The sequence below is a fragment of the Ictidomys tridecemlineatus genome, chromosome 3, assembly GCF_052094955.1.
Source record: "Ictidomys tridecemlineatus isolate mIctTri1 chromosome 3, mIctTri1.hap1, whole genome shotgun sequence".
Taxonomy (NCBI): Eukaryota; Metazoa; Chordata; class Mammalia; order Rodentia; family Sciuridae; genus Ictidomys; species Ictidomys tridecemlineatus.
The window spans coordinates 26,528,880-26,550,364 of record NC_135479.1 but is presented as its reverse complement, the minus strand read 5'-3'; the positions used below and the strand labels follow the sequence as shown (position 1 = coordinate 26,550,364).

The following is a 21,485-nucleotide window of genomic DNA, read 5'->3' as shown; positions in this document are numbered from 1 at the left end:
AGTGGCTGAAATGATTCAGAAATCATTAGTTCATTGCATTATGTGAAAGTGAATGGTGAGTCCTGATGTGAAAACAGCTGAAGAACTTGTGGAAACTAGGCTGATTGGGGGAAATAATTATTTGTCAGAGCACTCTAACAGCATAGGCTATATAATATAGCCTAATATGTAGTAGGCCATAGTTTCTGGGTTTGTGTAAGTGCATTTTATGTTTAACCAACAGTAGAATCATTCAATGTTACATTTCTTGAAACATTTTCCTGAAATTAATTGACATGTGGCTATAGTATAAGATCCAGAAGCGGACAAAACTACATAGGGATACCTAATACTTAAAGTGGTATTTCAAACCAGAGGTAAAGGTGGACATTCTAATAAAAGATATTTTAGCAACTACCTAGCTATTTGGTGTGGGGGGATGGATATTAGGCCCATTTTTCACACCATACACAAGAATAAACTCCAAATGGATCAGAATCTAAATATAAAACTGTATAAATGCCAGGAGGAAATGTGGGTGAATTTTTCTATATCATGATTTAAGAAATTCTTTTCTAATTGATTCATAATTAAGATACAATGAAAGACTGTACTGGTTGCCCTAGGGATTTAGCTCAATGGTAGAGTGCATGCTTCAAATGCATAGGCCCTGCGTTTGATTCTTAGCATCAAAAAAGAAAAAAATACTGGTAAATTTTAATACATTAAAAAAATAATTTTATGCCAAAAAAATTTCATGTGCAGAATCATAATTTGCCATAAATACAGAGAAGAGTGAATTTCTGAGTACAAACAACCGAAATAAATCATGACTAAAAACCTTAAGGAAAAAGCACAAAAAGATCAGAACAGACAAATCCCCACATGCGCAAAAGAAGATACAAAAAAAGACGAAAGTATGCTAGACTGAGCACTGAGTTTAAAGAGTTGGTCTTTAATATCAACTCCCCACTAAAAACAAGAGTTTCTTGGAAAAATGAATTTCAGGGTTGGAACAGCATAGGTCAAAAGAAAATTGAGCATGAAACATGTTTTTGTGCCAGAAAGGAAGTACTCAAAAATAGTCAGGAGCATGTGAAAAAGAACCAGTTGGGGGAGATCCTAGCAGCCAAACCTGGGATGATATGAACCCCCAGATAAGGACAATGATGAATTGTTGGGGGAAAATAGGAATTCATACTGGGAATTAACAGGTAAGCAGATGAATTGAGAGTAAGATTTCTTGATGACTGGTGTAGCACTACAGTTGGGAAGTCATTTTAGCAGCCATCATGATAGAGTTTGGTTTGGTAAGGATTTTATCATTACATAGTAAATTAAGGGTGGGAGTGGGATTTTAATGAGAAGCAATATATGCATATTTTAATCATGACCCAGGCCTGCTTATTAATTGCAAGGAGAAATTAGGTGAATATACAGTGGGAAAAACTGCATGAGACCTTGGGCATCTTATGCCTCAGTTCAACATCCTGAGAGGGATACAACATTGTTTATGCAGTAGTGTGGGAATACGTAACACGAATCTAATGAGGGAAGGTCAGATGAATCCCCCAAGATTAAAAGGGGCAACTCTGCATTCTTCAAAATTAACCTTTCAATTTAAAAAGATAAATACAATGTAATCCTGGACGGGAAGGAAGAAATGCAGATAATATTGTGAATTCAGTACTAAGGATGGTATTTTAGAGAATTATGTTTAACATTAATTCAAATTAATGTTGTATTTTCTCAAACTGATAACTGTGCTATAGTTAGTTATGAGAGAAAGTTTTTAATCCTAGGAAATGCATAGAGTTTAAATGATTTAGAACATTAGAGCCAACCAGTTGGGTCCAACGTTAACAACTGGTGAGTCTGTGAGTGCAAGGGTTCAGTGTTTCTGAAAGCATGATGTTATTTCCAAAAAGGAATTTTAAAAAGAAAAAACTGCATTAATGTACCATTTTTCACCTGTCATTTTGGCATATATTAAAAGACAAAGAGTATTTTACATTAGGTTTTGAGAAGCAAGCACTCTCAATTTGCTGGTGCAAGTAACTTTGGAGAAATTTGTCAGTGTCTAACATAGGTATACACACATACATGTATCGTACTTCTGAGAATAAATCCTGGAGGAGTACTTCACTAATATAAAAATGCATATGCATAACTTTATTGTAGCATATTTGTAATTGCGAAAACTAGATGCATTTGCACTGAAATGGAGTTATTTTTATTCTAAGAGGAGATTATAGTATTTGATCTTTCGTGTAAGAAAGGAAAATAAAAAAGCATGTATGTATCCATTTACTTTTGGAAAGAGTATACCTACAAAAAGCATGAACCAGAAAGCAATAAAGTTGATTACACAAAAGGAAACTGATCTTCCAGGTAGAAAATGAAATTTAATTCAATGAAGGAGTTTAAAAACTAAAAGCAAAACAAACAGAAAATACTAACATAACCACTATGGAAGGAAAAATAATTCAAATAACTCTTCTTCAGTTGGCACCCAGCCCCTTGATCTGGGGAGAAAGGGTTGCAAAGAAATTATGAACTTTTAATTTTGTATGTAATATAGTTTTTCTTTTGATATTTAAGTATATAAAAGGATTGAGCAAATGAGGACATTGAGTTTGTTGAGGAACAAGAGTTTTTACTGTAGAAGAGACAAATAGGGAGTGTGAATAGGTTTTAAAAAGGAAAAAACCTGTGGGGGAGATTGAAATTGTGGTTATAGGTAGAAGTTCCCAATATTCTAAAATACTTGTGTATATGCATTTGTCACATACAAGTGTGTGCATATTCTTAATTCTCTCAACTGAAAGGGTCCTGAAGCAGAGAAATCCCAATGGCGATGAGCAAATTGGACACCTACATGTTTATGTCTAATACAGTAATAATCTAATAAAAGAAACTAAGGCTGTTTGGAGAAGTATTTGATTCCAGCTCAGAGAGAGATGAGTTTATGATAAGTCTGAAATACCTTGTTGTGCCGGGAATTAAGAAGTTACTCCAAAAACGTTAGGAATGTGTCTAACCTCATCTTGAAGGAGCTCCCTCTCACCCAGTCTGTGACAGTTTGAACCATTGAATAATTAAGAACAATAATAAATAATAAGCCATTGGAAAGTAGTAATCTCTGAGTTGATATCCATAGTAAATAGTAAGTGATAAGGTCCCTTAGAGAAGATGCCAAATGATGAACATGAAATGCTGGGGGTGGAAAATAATCACAGTTAAGGACTACTTGCACAAGGAACATTGGATGTTAAATCCAAAATAATATTTTGATTATTAGAATATTTGTATGTTTAAGTGTTTCCCCATAGATAGCTTATTTAACAGAAAATAAGAGGAAAATGTTAAGTAGTCTTGAAACCAGACCAAACCTAGAGCAGGTCATTAAAATTAACATCACCAGTAAGGACAGATAGCCATCCTGCTTCTGGAGTTGATACTCTGAGAAAAACAGTACTAGTTATGAAAACAGCTGGTTGATATGCAACATCATCAATTAATGAGAAAACTTCAAGTAAACCCAAAATAAAGAAATTTTTACTTTTGAGATAAGTGAAAATCTGCAGAATTCCAGTTTATGTAAAATAATCTTTCAAGTAGGGAGATCATAACACCCACTCCTGAAGTGGGGGCTGTACCACAGCACTTCCTTCCCAAGAGTTCAATATGGGAAAAGTTAAGAATCACTTTATTGCAGGGCATAGTGGCACATGCTTGTAATCCTAGTAGCTCGGGAGGATGAGGCTGGAGGATCACAAGTTCAAAGCCAGCCTCAGCAACGTAGGCCCTGTCTCAAAAAGGGCTGAGGATGTGGCTCAGTGGTTAAGCACCCCTGTGTTCAATTCCCAATTACCCCCTCTCCACACAAAAATCACTTTACATGGGGAAATTTGACACTGCCTCAACCAGATGATCAAAGTCAACATCAACACTAATAAGTCATGTTGATAGTATTTATGTAACATAAATGGCACTGATGTGAGTAACATACCTTCCAACACAACTTCAGCCTGATCATGAGAACAAATCTCAGTGGAGAGGTGTTAAACAAATTACCTAAGCAGATATCCAAAAGATATCCAAAAGAATTTATTTTTAAATCCACAATAACTTTAGGACAATTTTATGCCTGAAGACTTATGGCAACTATATGTAATATAGAATCTTGGAACCGAAAGAACATTAGGTGAAAATGAAAGAGATCTGAATTAAGTGTAGAGTGTTTAAGGATAACGTGTCAATGTTGATTATTTGCAATAAATGCACAATACTAAGATTTAATAATAGAAGTGGATGTTTAAACCTGCTGTATTTTCAATTTTTCTAACTTCTGAAAAATAGCTCCTTTAAGGGAAGGAACTATGTTCTTAAAAATATGTTAAGTGTTAAGAAAGACAAAATTATCCTTCTAGATTCAAACTTAAGATTGACATGACAAATGGAATGTTTGATCTTGGACTAGAGGGGAAAAAATCCACACATTGAGTCATCAACAGAATGTGAGTGGTAGATTAGATTAAAGTATTGGGTTAATTTTGTAATTTCTTGATCATTATTGCTATGCTGATACCATATAAGAGGATGTCATTATTAGGAAAGGCACATTGAAATGTAGGGCAGTATTTCCCAACCAGGGTGGTTTTACCTCCTATAAGATATGGTAGCTCCTGGAGGCTTTTAGGGTTGTCACAGGGTGAATGGGGGAATATTACTGCCAGAAATGGTACTAAACATACTAAAAACAATGCACAGTGTAAGTTCTCTGGCCCAAAATGCCAGTATAAGGTTGAGAAACCCTGAGCTATGGCTTCCAGCCCTGATTTAGAGGTAAGTGGACTTTGAAGCATGTAAGCTTTTCACAAATAGCTGGGGGTTGGGGGGAAGTTGTATATAGAGAGAAATAAATGGGTCAGAATGCTAATAATTGATCAATCAGGTTAATGATATCAAGTTTGTATTATTGGAACTGCTATTAAATTACAAATAAATGATACAAAAAAGCTAACTATTTTATAGTAAAATTTTTATTATTACCTTCTTAAAGTAAAAAAGACATGATATAATATATTTAATAAATTAATTTTATGAAAAATAAAAATATATAACCCAGCTAGTACTCAATAGATCGAAATACTTGCTTTCTGTTAATGTCACTGGAAAATAAGGAGTCTTGTTTCATTGCCATATAGTACAAGTTTTTTTTTTAATTGCTGTGTTTACATAGTATGTAGCTAGTATACTACCTATTACTGCTGTTCACCCAGTCATTAGTACCTTTAGTATAATACTTTTTTCTAGCAATTGTTGACTTTTTTTTTTTTTTTTTTGTATAGGGATTGAACCCAGGAGTGCTTAACATCCCCAGCCCTTCATATTTTTTAAGACAGGGCCCTCACTAAGTTTACTAGAGCCTTGCTAAGTTCCTGAGTCTGGCTTTGAACCTGAGATCCTGCTGCCCCACTCTCCTGAGCTGCTAAGTGTGCACCACTGCACCTGGCTCATATTTTCATTTGGTCATGTTGGGAGTATCACCATTTTTTGACATGCTCCAGCAAATATAAAAACTAATGTTTTTCCAGAGTTGTCATCATCCTCCTCCTCTAATGCAGTCTGCTTCCTAGGCCTGCTGTATGACTATAATCCTGGGACATCTCTTTATCATTGCCCTGGAAATTTTCTTTACCTCTGTCCTGTGTTGGTTCATTTAGTTTCTATATCAGCCATCTTCCTCTATCTTGTTTTCTTTGATGTACAGTAAAATGCATCTTCTGGGAACTTGCCAAAAAAGCACAAATATTAGAACTGTTTCTTTGAAATGTGGCGTTTTTAACAGATTTATTGGAGTAAAATGTATAGTTGCGTAAGTTTTTTGAGGGGATAGTTTTGTTTTACTGTGCTGGGATCCAATCCAGGTCCTTGTGCGTATTAGGCAAGTGCTCTACTACTAAACTACTTCTCCAGCCTAATTTGATAAGTTTGACATAGGTATATACTCATGAACTCCCACCACAATCTAGATAATGAGGATACCCATCACCTCCAAAATTTTTCTTCTCCTCCTTTATAACTCCTTTTCATCCCTGGCCCTCACCCTGTCTCCTAGTAATTACTGATTATTTTCTATCACTACACACTAGTGCACATTTTCTGGAATTTTATATAAAAGCAATCATTTATTATGTACTCCTTTTCTGTCTTTCACAAAGCTTAATTATTTTGAGGTTTTATCTATATTGCAATTTATTTTTTGTATTGCTGAGTAAGCAAAATGGAATTATTGTAATGATGTACTACAATTTGTTTATTTACTTGGTAGATACTTAGATTGCTTCCAATTTGGGCTATTTAATCCATTGCATATATGTGTTTAAATAGGCGTATGCTTTCATTTATCTTAAGTACCTAAGAGTAGAATGGGTGGCAAGTAGTATAGGTTCAACTTTTTAAGAAACTGTTTTTCAAATTGCTTGTTCCTTTTTACATTCCCATCTGCAGTGTGTAACAGTTCTGTTTGCCATAATTTTTTTCAAGCCATGGCATTTATGTATAATAGTATCTTGAGGGTTTCATTCATATTTTCTTATTGAACAAAAATGTTACCTATCTTTTCCTGTTCTCAGTTGTCATCTATATGTCTTAACTTGAATTGTCTATTTAGATCTTTTTTTCTTTTAATTGGATTGTTTTATTCATTGAGTTTAGTGTTTCTTTGAATATTCTAAGTCTTGTTCAAGTTAGAGGAAAAATATCTAGCTTTCCACCCTTACATGTGATGCTAGCTTTAGGATTTTTCTATTGTCTTTATCAGGTGAGAAAGTTTTCTGTTCCTGGTTTGCTGAGGATTCTTAATAGAAATCAGTGTTGAATTTTGTCAGACAGTTTTTCTGTATTTTTTAGGGATAACCATAGCTTTTCTCTTTATTGTGTCAGTATGCTAAGTTTACTGATTTTCAAATGTCGAACTAGTTTTGCATCACTAGAATAAACCTACTTGGTCAGAGCATATTATTTTTATGTATCATTAGCCTCAATTTGCTACAATTTGTGTAAGACTGTTTGCTTCCTGTATTAATGTGGAATCTTGTTCAGTTCTATTTGGGGGAATCAAAGCAATTCTGGCCTAATTGAATGGGTTGGAAACTATTCCATTACCTTCAGTTCTGGAAGAGTTGGAGTAGAATCAGTATTTCTTAAGTAGAGTTCCCTACTTAAAGCCATTTGGGCCTGGAGTGTTCTTTGTAAGAAGATTTTTAACTACAAATCTAGTTTCTTTAACCAGTACAGGATTGTTCTATTTCATTATGAACAACTCTGGGATTTGTGTCTTGAAAAAAATTTGTTCAGGGCTGGGGTTGTGGCTCAGGTGTGGAGCACTTGCCTAGCATGTGTGAGACACTGGGTTCGATCCTCAGCACCACATAAAGATAAATAAAATAAAGATCTATCAACAACTAAAATAATTTTTGTTTTAATTTTGTTCATTCACACAAGTTGTTGAATTTATTGGCATAAGGTTATTAGTAATAATATCCTTTTAAATAGTGATGTCACTTCTTTTGTTCATGATATTGGAAAATTCTCTCTAGCTCTCTTATTTAACTTTATCATTCATCTGTTGGATATATTGTTTTGCCTCTTCAGTTTTTAAGTTCCAAGATCTATTTTGTTCTTTGATAATGTCTTACTCTTCTATCTCAGAAGACTTACATTTTTTTTAAGTTTTCTTTTGGTCCATACATTACTTCTGTTTTCTATTGATTTGTTTTGGTCCCTAATTCACACTCTTAGAGATGCCTTTGTTAAATCATCAGTGGTCCTTACCTGGTTGATCACTCTGAGTGCTTAGTAGAAAGAAGTTGATTAGACTGGGTGTGCCTGAGTTGTGCTAGTTGACTACCAAGATTCATTGATCTACCCCTCCTTCCCCCCAGTGCTAGGGACTGAACCCAGGGCTTTGTGCATGAAAGGCAAGCACTCTACCAACTGAGGTATATATCCCTACCTCTGACTGGTTGATTTTTAAGTCTTCTCTCTGGTGGTGTTTAGTTTTGCTATGCTTGGTTTTGTTATAGGTATCTTTTTGTTATGTTTAATATGCTTTATAGATCTATCCATGAATTCCTGTTCTAATTTCTGCAGAATTCTCAGCCAGTATCTCATTCAACATTATCTTTCTCTGTGCTGTAAGAATTCTTACTCTTAAAGTGGGGAGGGTTAATCAGTGGTATTACAGTACAGTCAAATGTAAACTGTATCTAGTGATTACGTTCTGTGTATTTCAAAAACCCAGGAAAGTTTTTTTTGTTGTTGTTGTTTTTTTAAGTACTAGGAATAAACCCCAGGAGAACTCTATCCCCAAACTGTATCCCAGCCCTTTATGTTTTTTGTTTTGAAAGAAGATCTGGCTAAATTGCCAAAGCTAACCTTGAACTTGTGATCTTTCTCCTGGGTTGCTGGGATTATAGGTATGTGCCACACATTAGCCTAGAAAAAAAGGATTTTGGATGTTTTTGCCTTAAAAAAATGATCAATGTTCGAGGAGGTATGTTTAATCTGATAGCAGTGTGTACATGTATTGAAATACCATATAGTAACTGATTAATATGTACAATTTTGGTTATACATGTATTGATTAAAACAAATTAAAAATTTTTAAGAGCATAAGGAATTCTTATTAGACATTTATTAGATATTTATATTATAACCATTTATCCTTCATTTCTCTATTTAGCTATGCCTAATCTATTGAATTTTTTAAATTACTTTGCTCATTTTTCAATTATTTTTATTTCTTAAACAGAATTGTATGATTATTTTTATCCCATTTCTGGCAGTTTCAGTGCCTGAAGTATTTGTTATTCTTAATCTATTTTTGCTGATGCTTCCTCATGGTGGATTATTGTGTTTATATTTGTGCATTCATATATGGTGGGAATGCTGAAAGGTCTGAACTGTAGGTCACTATTACCTGATATGATTTAGGATTCTTCTGCTTGATGTCAAAGCACAGTAATAGCCTATACCCACTTTAATTTCTTCCCCTGAGGATTTCTTCACCATAGTGGGGAGGGTAAATTATAACTTTGGACTTACTCATGAGGGCAGACCTGTGATTACAAAATCCCAGAGAAGCTTTCCATCAAGAGCATGCACAGAAAAGACTCTTTTGTAAGTCCTCTTTCCATGTAGTCTTGTTTTTTTCCCACCTACTCTTTCACTGAAGTTGTAACCTCCCTCAGGGGTTTTAGACATTTAAGTTCCTCCATAGTAAATAATGATAAGTTTTGCACAGGGAAACCCAATTATAGTTTATATGTCTATCTTAATGTAAGAAAAACATTTAGAGAACAGCACTCCCTAAATAGAAAACAGCTTCCCAAAGAGTTTGGTATGGATTGTGAGTATTTCAAGATGCTCATCCCTGGGTTAGAGGATGTAGCTCGGTGGTAGAGCACTTGCCCAGCCTGCACAAGGCCTAGGGCTCAATCCCCGGTAATGCAAAACAAGAAGATACTCATCCCTATAATACTTAGGGCAGCCAAAAGTTTCAGTCTGGGTACATCCCCATGCATTATATAGATGATCTTCTCCATGTGTGCTGAAAAGGTCAGAGAACTAGAATATTAGTCCTTCAAGATAATTTGGAAAAGACTACATACTACCTATCCCTCTTAGATAATCATAATGTTCACAAGCATTCAAGACTCCAGAAGACTTTGAAGTAAGGAAAATTTTCTAAATGTATTTGACTATAGTATTTTGGAGAGGGAGATGTACAGGATTGAGCCTGGGAACACTTAACCACTGAGCCACATCCCAAACGTTTTATTTTTTATTTTGAGACATGGTCTTGCTATTGCTTAAGGCCTCGACTAAGTTGCTGGCGCTGGCTATAAACTCAGTAAGTATCCTCCTGCCTCGGCCTCCCAAGCTGCTGGGGTTAAAGGCATGCAACATCACACCTCACCTTCAACTGTGGTACTTTTAAAAAATGATAACAGCCTATAATTATTGAAATTTAAAATGTTTGTAATCATTGATCTCCTAAAATTTCAACTCCAGTTAGAAGATATTCTGGATTGACATTGCAATAAACATGCAGTAGCTGCTGATTTGGCTGTATAGTAGACAAGCTTCTATGAAAACTAGTGTGTTTAAAAGGCCACTTGCCAGTGTAAAAGGTCTCCTCCTCATGAATTTATTAGAAGAGTCTAACACATGTATATGAAGTGTGCACACCAAACACTGTAGCAAATAGTTCATAATGTCTTCCCATTGCCCAGAGAGAAATATTCCTTACCTAAACTGGCCTACAATGATCACATGACCTGGGCAGTACATCCCACCTTTGATCTCATCTCCTACACTGTTCATTAGGCATTAGCCATATTGGTCTTTGGTGTGTGTGTGTGTGTGTGTGTAGTTTTGAATGAACATGCCTTTATTTTTGAGTGGTGCTGAGAACCAAACCCCGGTGCCTTGGACGTGCAAGGCAAGTGCTCTGCCACAGAACCCAAGCCCCAGCCTCAACTGATATTAGCCTTTTTAGTGTGCCAGACTGAAAGATCGTTTATTTGCCTAGTATATGGAGCAGCATATATTCAAAAGGTTGCTGTTTTGTTTTGTTGTTCTTGGAGTCTGACTTCACTGAGACTGTTTGTTGCCACTGAATCTCAGCTGACAGTCCCTATGACCCCGCCTTCTTGCTTGTGTAGTGTATCCCGCAAATACTACAACCTTTGTAAGAACCCTGGATCTTCTCTGTACACTTCTCTTAACCTTCAGTTACTGTGTGACACACGTTTGATAAATAGTTGTTGAATCTTTAGTGAATATGAGAAAAAACTCATAACTTGCTCAAGTTCTCACGCAATAAATAGCAGGTGTGTCAGAATTCTGTGTTCTTTGTACCACACTACATCTAAATGAGGATTTTCCCATCCTTTACAGCCTGATTTATTCTTTTAAACTCTGATGGTAGCAAAACTGATTTTTTCGACAATGCATTTAATTGATAAAAATACCTACAAGTTGTTCAGAACCAAATCTCCTGAATAACATGGATGATCATGCTAAGAAAAATTAGGAAAAGAGTAATTTTAAAGATTTTTCTGTTTAAAATTCAGTGTAAAAGAAGAGTACTATGGGTTGGTGGTTGTGGAACATTATGGGGACGTGTAAAGAGCTTTCCCAGAGGGAGTTCTTAAATGTCACTGTTCTTTGGGGATATAATATTTCCACTGTGTTTGTACTTTCATAGTTAACACCTAATATGAATGAATCAGCTTCCCATCTCAATACATGTGAACAATAGATTTTAGCTTTGTTATTGGCCATGGAATACCAGAAGGAAGTTAGACTACCCAGAAAAGAAATTGTAAAGAAAGTTTAAGATGAGATACACACACACAAACAATCATTAACTGAAGCAAAAGAATAAGATTAGATGCCAATTCCTAAAGATTCATCAGTTAGTAGTTTTCCCTCTCTGCATCCTTTTTTTCCTCTTCATTGTTTTCTATTTTATTTTGACTTTCTTCTTACCGGACTAGAAGTTGTGGAATTTGTATCAGGGTGTTGGAATAGCAGTATTTGGGTTTTTCTTTTTCATGGCTTGAGTGAGGGAACATCTTTTGGAAAAGATATGGCTGCGTTCATTGAAGATGATAAAGTGTCTTTGTGCTATTTGAAGAAAAAATAATGTTTAGTTTGAGATCATTGGGTTGGGCTTTTGCTATTGTTTTATGTTTTAAAAAATGAAATAAGAGTTTTATATAGGTAGAAATGTTATCTTCAATAATTTTTGAAATAATTAATACCTTAAAATTATCTCTGAAATTTTAAATTCTTCATTAGTCCTTTTATAATTATTAGCAGTGATTTTTTTTAAAATATCTATTTTCTGGATGCTCTAAATTGGTAAAGAAATTTACAATTTTAGAGATGAAAGGCAAATTAAGAAATCTATTTATGTGGTTCACTACAGTTTTTTTTTTTTAAGAAATCATTTTGAACAACCAACAATAAAAAATTAAAATCATCCAATCTTTATATAGAAAAGTAACATGCCTAGTTTAAGATAAAACTTGAGTTACATGATAGTCTTCTGATTCACATTCACTGTTCATCATTGTAATTATTAATATTATTAGTAATGTGATAATGATAGATTTATGTCTCATAAGTGGAGGACTCCTTTTTGACACAAATATTAAGCTTTTCATTATAAAATAAAATTATCGGGGCTGGGAATGTGGCTCAGGCGGTAGCGCGCTTGTCTGGCATGCGTGCGGCCCGGGTTCGATCCTCAGCACCACATACCAACAAAGGTGTTGTGTCCGCCGAGACCTAAGAAATAAATATTAAAAATTCTCTCTCTCTCTCTCTCTCTCTCTCTCTCTCTCTCTCTCTCTCTCTCTCTCTCCCCCCTCTCTCACACTCTCTTTTTAAAAATAAATAAATAAATAAAATTATCGTTTTTCAGTGCCAGATTTCATCAAATACCATTTACCAAAATGGGTGCTGAGGTCTTTCAGGGGATATATTTGAGTACTCTATCATGTGTTACTGGTTTCTTGTACTTTAAGACAGAACATTCTTCACAATCCAAAAGGAAAAGAAGAGACTCATTCGGGATGTTTGACGGTTATGATAGCTGCAGTGAGGACACAAGTAGCAGCTCCAGCTCAGAGGAGAGTGAAGAAGAAGTTGCTCCTTTACCTTCCAATCTTCCAATTATCAAAAACAATGGACAAGTGTACACATACCCAGATGGTAAATCTGGCATGGGTGAGTATTTATAGCTTTCACCTGCTGTACAACTTTGTGTTCAAGGGTGTGTTTTCATGTGATTTTTTCCCATCATTTCCCTTCCTTAGAATTTTGAAGCACTATATGAAGAGGCAGAACCTGAATCATAGTTTCAGATAGGACACTGAGTATATGTTCAAGCTCTGTTTTTGCCTACCTCCTCCTAGTGGGAAGCAAGTAGAACAAAATAAAAAGCAAAAGGTTATTGAGAAACTTAATGTGGACATAAATTCAGTAGATAATAAATCATTACATAACTGAAAATATGAAGGATCGGAGAGGTACAGATTTGAAAGAGATGTTCATGGTAGAGCTTTTTTCTCATAATTCCTCCTAAGTCTTCTGTTTTGACATTTCCAATTATAAGGTACTCTCTGACTCAGAAAGCAATTTCATTCTCTTAATAGCTCTAATTACTAGAATAGTCTTCATATTGTACTAAAAATATTCTGCTCTAACTTTTGTCTTTTGGTTTTAAAGTTGCTTATAAAGCTACATAAAAGGCAAGCATGGTGGTACATGCCTATAATCCCAGATACTCAGAGGCTGAGGCAGAGGGTTCACAAATTCAAGGCCATCTTGGGCACCATAGAAAGTTGCTAAGCAATTTGGTGTGACCCTTTCGCAAAGTAACAAGAGCCAAGGATGTAACTCAGTGGTAAAGTGTCCTGGGTTCAATCCCCAGTACCAAAAAATAAATAAATTACACAAGGGACTGGGTATATAGTAGGAGCATGTACAAGGCCCTGGGTTTAATCAACAGTGCCACCAAAATAAATAAGTAAATGAGTAAATAGTAGTGTGCTCAGGATTGGTATTATTAAGATGGTGAAATTTAAAAAAAAAAAAAAAAGTACACAGATTAATTCTAATCTAGGTGCTGGGGATGTGGCTCAAGCGGTAGTGCGCTCGCCTGGCATGCGTGCGGCCCGGATTCGATCCTCAACACCACATACAAAGATGTTGTGTCCACCGAAAACTAAAAAATAAATATTAAAAAAAAAAAAAGAATAATTCTAATCTAGATTGTCTCTGGACACATCAAGTAGCCACAGTTGTTTCAGCCATTTCTCGTAGCATCATAGTGATTTAATTCAATATATGGGTCACTTTCCTCTGGGAATTTTCAGATTGTGTGGCAAAAGGGTGGTTACTCCTCCTGATTTGCCTGGAACTGTCTTGTTTTTAACTATTGAAAGTCTCCCATCCTGGAAAACACCTCAAGCAAATGTTTGGTCCCCCTTTGTGATTAGAGCAGAAGATAATTCAGCCTTTACTGCCTTTTTTTTTTTTTTAATATGATCACAATATCTTTATTTTTATATGGTGCTGAGGATTGAACCACTTCCTCACATGTGTGAGGCAAGTGCTCTGACTCTGTACTATAACCCCATCCTGCCTTTTACTGCCATTTTCAGCACGCTATTTCCATGTAAACAACCAACATTGTTTTGCCTTTTATGAATATAATACTGAATTACAAATAACTCTCTTTGAAATATTTTTCTTAATAACTTTTAAGTCTTAGCAGAATTAAATTGCTATCTAATGTTGAATACTGTGTTATCCAATCTTCCAGATTTGATAACTCTATCCTGTTAATCCTGTTCTGGCCTTTTGATTAAAAAGTTGTACATCTCAGGGTCTGATACAGGGTCTTGCCAAACCATAACAAAAAATTCCTATCTTTTATCAAGACCCACTAGATGTGGTCATCCTACCAGTTGAAACCTACCTAGGGAGAGCTGAGATTGTAGCTTAGCAGTAGAGCACTTACCTAGCATAGGCAAGGCTCAGGCTTAAATCCCCAGCACCACATTTAAAAAAAAAAAAAAGGCAAGCCTAGGTGTTTTCTACTCCAACTGCTATTTCTCAATCATGGTTGACAGAGCTGTGTGAGAGATTTTATCAAATATATTAATGCCTATTGATACCTAGTCTTTCCATGCTTTGGTTATAGCATGCCAGTCTGGTAACCGTATTGCAGAAGAAAAGGTTATTATTAATACTTCATATATACTACCATCTGCTTTAATTACTGGAGGCAGAAATGAACAGCACAGAATAAGATTCCTGTCCTGATGAAGCTTGGGTTCTAGTCAAGGGAGTTCTAGTTTGACACATATCATTCTTGGCAAGGATTCGTTGTCCCTGGGGGATCATAACTTTTTTTTTTTAATCTAGGTGGTCATGAGCCTTTATAACAATCTATTCTAAAATTTTTATGATTAGAAATCATTTATATTTTTTTTTATTGGTTGTTCAAAACATTACAAAGCTTTTGACATATCATGTTTCATACATTAGATTCAAGTTGGTTATGAACTCCCATTTTTACCTCAAATACAGATTGCAGAATCACATCTGTTACATATCCACATTTTTACATAATGCCCTATTAGTAACTGTTGTATTCTGCTCCCTTTCCTATCCTCTACTATCCCCCTCCCCTCCCCTCCCATCTTGTCTCTCTACCCCATCTACTGTATTTCATTTCTCTCCTTGTTTATTTACCCATTCCCCTCACAACCTCTTATGTGTGATTTTGTATAACAATGATCATCTCCCTCCATTACCATGCAATTTCCCTTTTCTCTCCCTTTCCCTCCCACCTAGTGTATCTGTTTAATGTTGATCTTTCCTTCCTGTTCTTCCTCCCTGCTCTGATCTTGGTTATTCTCATTATATCAAAGAAGACATTTGGTATTTGTTTTTTAGGGATTGGCTAGCTTCACTAAGCATAATCTGCTCTAGTGCCATCCATTTCCCTGCAAAATCCATGATTTGTCATTTTTTAGTGCTGCGTAATATTCCATGGTGTATAAATGCCACTTTTTTTTATCCATTCATCTATTGAAGGGCATCTGGGTTGGTTCCACAGTCTTGCAATTGTGAATTGTGCTGCTATGAACATCGATGTGGCAGTATCCCTGTAGTGCGCTCTTTTAAGGTCTTCAGGGAATAGTCTGAGAAGGGCAATAGCTGGGTCAAATGGTGGTTCCATTCCCAGCTTTCCCAGGAATCTCCATACTGCTTTCCAAATTGGCTGCACTAGTTTGCAGTCCCACCAACAATGTATAAGAGTACCCTTTTCCCCACATCCTCGTCAGCACTTGTTGTTGTTTGAGTTCATAATGGCTGCCAATCTTTGGAGTAAGATTGGCAGCCATTATGGTATCTTAATGGTATCTTAGGGTGGTTTTGATTTGCATTTCTCTGACTGCTAGAGAAGGTGAGCATTTTTTCATGTATTTGTTGATTGATTGTATGTCCTACTCTGAGAAGTGTCTGTTCAGGTCTTTGGCCCATTTGTTTTTTTTTTTGGTTTTTCTTTTTGGTTTTTTTTTTTTTTTTTTTAAGAGAGAGTGAGAGAGGGGAGGGAGAGAGAGAGAGAGAGAGAGAGAGAGAGTTTTTAATATTTATTTTTTAGTTCTTGGCGGACACAACATCTTTGTTGGTATGTGGTGCTGAGGATCGAACCCGGGCCGCACGCATGCCAGGCGAGCGCGCTACCACTTGATCCACATCCCCAGCCCCTTTGGCCCATTTGTTGATTGGGTTATTTGTTTTCTTATTGTTTAATTTTTTGAGTTCTTTGTATACTCTGGATATTAGGGCTCTATCTGAAGTGTGAGGAGTAAAAATTTGTTCCCATGATGTAGGCTCCCTATTTACCTCTCTTATTGTTTCTCTTGCTGAGAAAAAACTTTTCAGTTTAAGTAAGTCCCATTTATTGATTCTTGTTATTAACTCTTGTGCTATGGGTGTCCTGTTAAGGAATTTGGAACCCGACCCCACAATATGTAGATCGGAGCCAACTTTTTCTTCTATCAGGCGCAGAGTCTCTGATTTGATATCTAGCTCCTTGATCCACTTTGAGTTAACTTTTGTGCATGGCGAGAGGAGGGGATTCAGATTCATTTTGTTGCAAATGGATTTCCAGTTTTCCCAGCACCATTTGTTGAAGATGCTATCCTTCCTCCATTGCATGCTTTTAGCTCCTTTATCAAATATAAGATAGTTGTAGCTTTGTGGATTAGTCTCTGTGTCCTCTATTCTGTACCATTCATTTATATTTTTCTACCATTTGACGCCCTATATTCATCTCTATCTTTTTTTCATGATTTCAGTAGCTTTGTAGAGTAACTTACAGATTTCCTATTTATATAGTAATCAGTACCTTACAAGTTCCTTCATGTTTGGGTGGTGGAAACATTAACCCAGTTATTTGCTATGTTATTTCCTATTTAGCTGTTTAGAACTTCAGTTCTTATTAACTTGTTGATTAAATTCTACTTTTCAGCGTATTTATTATCTGTTAATGAAACAGCTCTCAAAAGTCACAATATTTACCACCATTACTGGTTAATAATAGAGCTGCTATCTCAAAACTTGAATATCACTTCCTTCATGTCTCCTGAACATAACTTGAAAATAATCCTCAACTTGCCATTAGGATTTTTCCAAGTATTACCTCTATTTAGATTATTTTAAAAACTTAAGCTGCAATTCATGGTAATTCTCAGTTGTCTTATGCCTCTTTTATATTTTGTTTATAATTCTTTCAAAAACTTGGAATATGTATTATATGTGAAATACCTAGTCCTCTACCACTGAGCCACATCTGCATCCTTTTTTATATTTTGAGATAGACTCTCACTAAGTTGCCAAGGCTAGCCCTACTTTTTTTTCTCATTTTTTTTTGTCTCTGTAATTTGTATAAATATAAGAAGAAATTTTTTTAAATGAAAATACATAGTTGAGTAATTATTAAAATGTTAGATAAGATTTGATTTTTTATTGTACGATTAAATCAAAACCAATGTCTTCATTTTGTTAATTAGCTACCTGCGAGATGTGTGGGATGGTTGGTGTTCGAGATGCCTTTTACTCTAAAACAAAACGTTTCTGCAGTGTTTCCTGTTCAAGAAGTTATTCGTCAAACTCCAAGAAGGCAAGCATTTTGGCCAGACTTCAGGTAACGGTACAGAAACCTTCTTATTCTTTATATCTGTTATTTCTATGACTTTCACCATTTATCTGTCATTTGATTGTGTTTCATTGCATTCTACCTCTATCCAAGTGGCCAGTTATTTTGTGTCCCACATATTTTAGGAAATTTGTGAACTCCATAGTTTTATAACATTGAGTATCTATTTTAAATGGACAAGGCATGCTATCCAAAACAAATTATAAATTGCTTGTGTAAGTGAATTGACAGTACTTACCCTTTTCAAATAAGTGAAAAGAAATACCTTTTTACATATAAAAAATGGAGCCATTTTCTTTCCCCTTCTTGTTTCCTTTTGAGTTAATACCAAAGTAGAATCTTTTAACAGGTTAAGGGAAACAATTTACTTTCTGGGTACAATTTTTACTCTCTGGTTTTAATTTTCCTTCATCCTTTTTTTTTTTTTTTTTTTAATGCTTGTGTGTATGTGTGTGTGTGTGTGTATGGTGCTGGGCATCAAACCTAGGGCCTCACACATGCTAGCCAAGCACAGCATTGTACTTTTCATTATGATGCAATTGCTACCTTCATCAAGCATTTGCTTGTTTTTGAAAACATTTATAGAACAGAAGGAGGATAATTATTCTTTAAACGGATGGAAGCTTGACTATTTAAATTAGTTATTACTATTGTATCATATATAGCATTTTGTAAATGATTTTTTAATATCTTTCGTTGGATGGTCACATTTTTGTTTGTTTGTTTTACTTAGTGTGATCATTACATAGCACTGAAAGGGTTATTTAAGTCCCCCAAATTAAGGAAATACATCACTTAGATGTATTTCTATATTTCAGATAGACAGTACCTAAAGATCCTGAACAGTGGTCTGTACCCAAATGGATGGCAGTTTGTCACACTGTGAATTTGGCCATGATCATTTTGTCATTGATCTTTTGCGTTAGCACTAAAGGTATAAACCTCAGTCACTTGCTCTTTGAACATTAAATTATCTTCTCTTACCATATAAATAGCAATGCTTGGCAGCCTGCATGAGTGAATAACAACTGGTTCTTTCTACTGTAAGAAGAAATCAAGTATCCACAGCCTATACTTTAACATTTTATGGGATATAATTTTTTATTAACATATTAATTTGCATATTGCTGTTTTAGTCTATGCCAGGTCTGCTACCCATGTTAGATATTTACATTGTAGCAGAACTCCAGAAAAAATTTCTCATGTTAAAATTCCTTGTATCTTTTCTCTGCTTTAATAATTTTCTAAACCCTCAATGTTTACTTAAGCAAAATGAATAGAACTGCAATCATGTTAAATTTTGGTGGTGGGGTGATGAAAAAGAATCCTATTTACTTAACTCTTCTTGTTTCAGGGTAAGCCTCCAACAAAAAAAGCAAAAGTTCTTCAGAAACAACCTTTAGTTGCTAAACTAGCTGCTTATGCTCAGTATCAAGCTACCTTGCAAAATCAAGCAAAGACGAAAGCAGGTAATATTGGTGAATGTAATAGGGGAAATATTTAATATAGATTCATCTAGCTTTTAGTAATGATATTTTAATTTTGGATTCCATTTAAGCTGTTTCTCTTCCCTGTTAGCACATTATGACTCTTGATTTCCTGATGGTGAATTTAATTTGAGTAAATTATTCTAAAAGGAGTAGTTCCATAGAAAAGTTCTTAGTGCTATGGCAATCTCAGTTTTATATTTAATTCATTATTTATTTTTTATGATCTGATTGTCTCTACTGTGGGTTATAAGGAGCATTGTGGAGAATAATGGGCAAAGAAATAAAACATACAGACTTCAAAGGGATTAGGGAGAGGAAGGTAAATAGGGACTGTTTCTAATAGAAGATTGTCAAGGGTGGTACAAAGACAGGGAGATAAGATGTAAGACAATTTAAAACCTGGGTAAAGCCAAGTGTGGTGGTGAGCACTCAAAGTCCCAGCTAAACAGAGATCAATGCAGTGAGAACTTGGTTCAAGAAGCAAACAAACAAACAACAACAACAAAACTAATAAAGGCATTAGGTGGCAGATACAGGGTAAATATCATACTGAAGCACACATAAAAACCCAAAAGCAGAGCTGGGGATATAGCTCAGTTGGTAGAGTGCTTGCCTTGCGTGCACAAAGCCCTGGGTTCAATCCCTGCCACTACAAAAAAAAAAGAAAAGAAAAGAAACCACAAAAGCAACCCTAACAGCGTTTGTTAACCTGAACACTTTCTCTCAACTGTTCTTGTTTTCCTAATTGGAAAGCTTGTACTTCACTTTCCACAGAGCAGGTGTTGCATATAGAAAACTTTTTGATCTTGTTGTTTTCAGTTGTACATGACAGTAGAATGTATTTTGACATATTATACATACATGAAGTATACCTCCCTATTTTTATTGTTGTACATGATGTGGAGTTACATTGGTTATGTATTCACATATGAATATAGGAGAATGCATGTAGAAAAAAAGAAGCTATAGTTCATTTGAAAATGAACTGATCAGAATGTGAAGCTGATCAGAAAATCTGAAATTCAAAATAAAATTCGAAACATTTTGAGCACCAATAACGTCTATGCAAATGTTTCAAAATCCAGAAAACTCTGAAATCTGAAATGCTTCTGATCCCAAGTATTTAAGATAAGGGATACTTGACTGTATGTTACAAGTTAAAAGCTCATGTAATCTAGCAAAATTCTTCAATCTTTAACAGAAAAAAGAAAAACGTTCTTTAGTGGCAATAAATAAATTTTATTTTCAAGCTGGGGTTGTAGCTCAGAGGTAGAGCGCTTGCCTTGCACCACATAAAAATAAGTAAACAAAGGTATTGTGTCCATTTACAACTAAAAAAAATTTTTTTTTATTTTCATTTGCACCTTAACAGTATGAGCTTTTTATTAAAAAAATAAAAAGAGAATTATAATATATCTACATTTATTTTATTTCAGCAGTCTCCATGGAAGGTTTCAGCTGGGGTAACTACATCAATAGCAATAGCTTTATAGCGGCACCAGTTACCTGTTTTAAGCATGTGAGTATGACATTTCTCACCTTATTTTGAAATGCTTATCCTTTCTTTAAATGCTTATTCTTTCTTACAGTAGTGTCTAAGCCTTATCCTTAAAAGATGTTTGTTTTATACCTTAAAATTAAAATGCTTCCCTTTTATTAACTGTTATACTTACTAGCAGCTAAAAAATAACTTCTGTAACTTTTATAAATAAAGTCTTGTATAAAGAAATTGCAGTATGGGCGGGGGCTGTAGCTTGGTGGTAAAGCGTTTGCCTAGCATGTGTTAGGCCCTGGGTTCAATCCTCAACACCACATAAAAATAAGTAAATAAAGATATTGTGTCCATCTACAAGAAAAAAGAAATTAAAAAAAAAAAAAGAAAAGAAATGAAATTTCAGTATGAGGGATGGGAGTGTAGCTAGTGGTAGAATGCTTCCCTAAAATGTGTGAGCCTCTGGATTCACACTCCAGAGGTGTGGCTCAGTGGTAGGGTGCAACCAAGCATGCACAAGGCCCTGGATTGAACTTGCAATTTAAATGCTTTTTAAATAGGGAAAAGTAGTCTCATCCAATTTTCTTATTGAGTGAAACATATATATGTATATATTTTACCAGGCTTTGTATATCAAAAATAGTTGCATATTGATAATGTCATGGCTCAACGTAACATCCATCATGTATGTTACCTGCATCTT

At 35.1% G+C, this 21,485-nt stretch overlaps 1 protein-coding gene across 20 annotated transcripts in view; it reads left to right on the top strand.

Moving 5' to 3' along the window:
• The window catches only part of Mbtd1 (mbt domain containing 1), a 65,930-nt gene that overhangs the window by 9,854 nt on the left and 34,591 nt on the right, over window positions 1-21,485 (top strand). For 13 of the 20 annotated variants that reach the window (XR_013436125.1, XM_078042260.1, XM_040268977.2 and 10 more), the window contains 4 exons: window positions 12,588-12,789; window positions 17,655-17,794; window positions 19,155-19,269; window positions 20,727-20,809. Coding sequence is in view for 19 of the 20 variants with exons in the window: in XM_078042253.1 (XP_077898379.1) it covers window positions 12,588-12,789; window positions 17,655-17,794; window positions 19,155-19,269; window positions 20,727-20,809 (540 nt within the window). In the remaining variant the exon portion in view is untranslated. Of the gene's footprint in view, window positions 1-12,587; window positions 12,790-17,654; window positions 17,795-18,618; window positions 18,735-19,154; window positions 19,270-20,726; window positions 20,810-21,485 lie in introns of those variants that run through there. The other 7 variants (XM_078042255.1, XM_078042262.1, XM_078042254.1 and 4 more) reach the window with 6 other exon arrangements.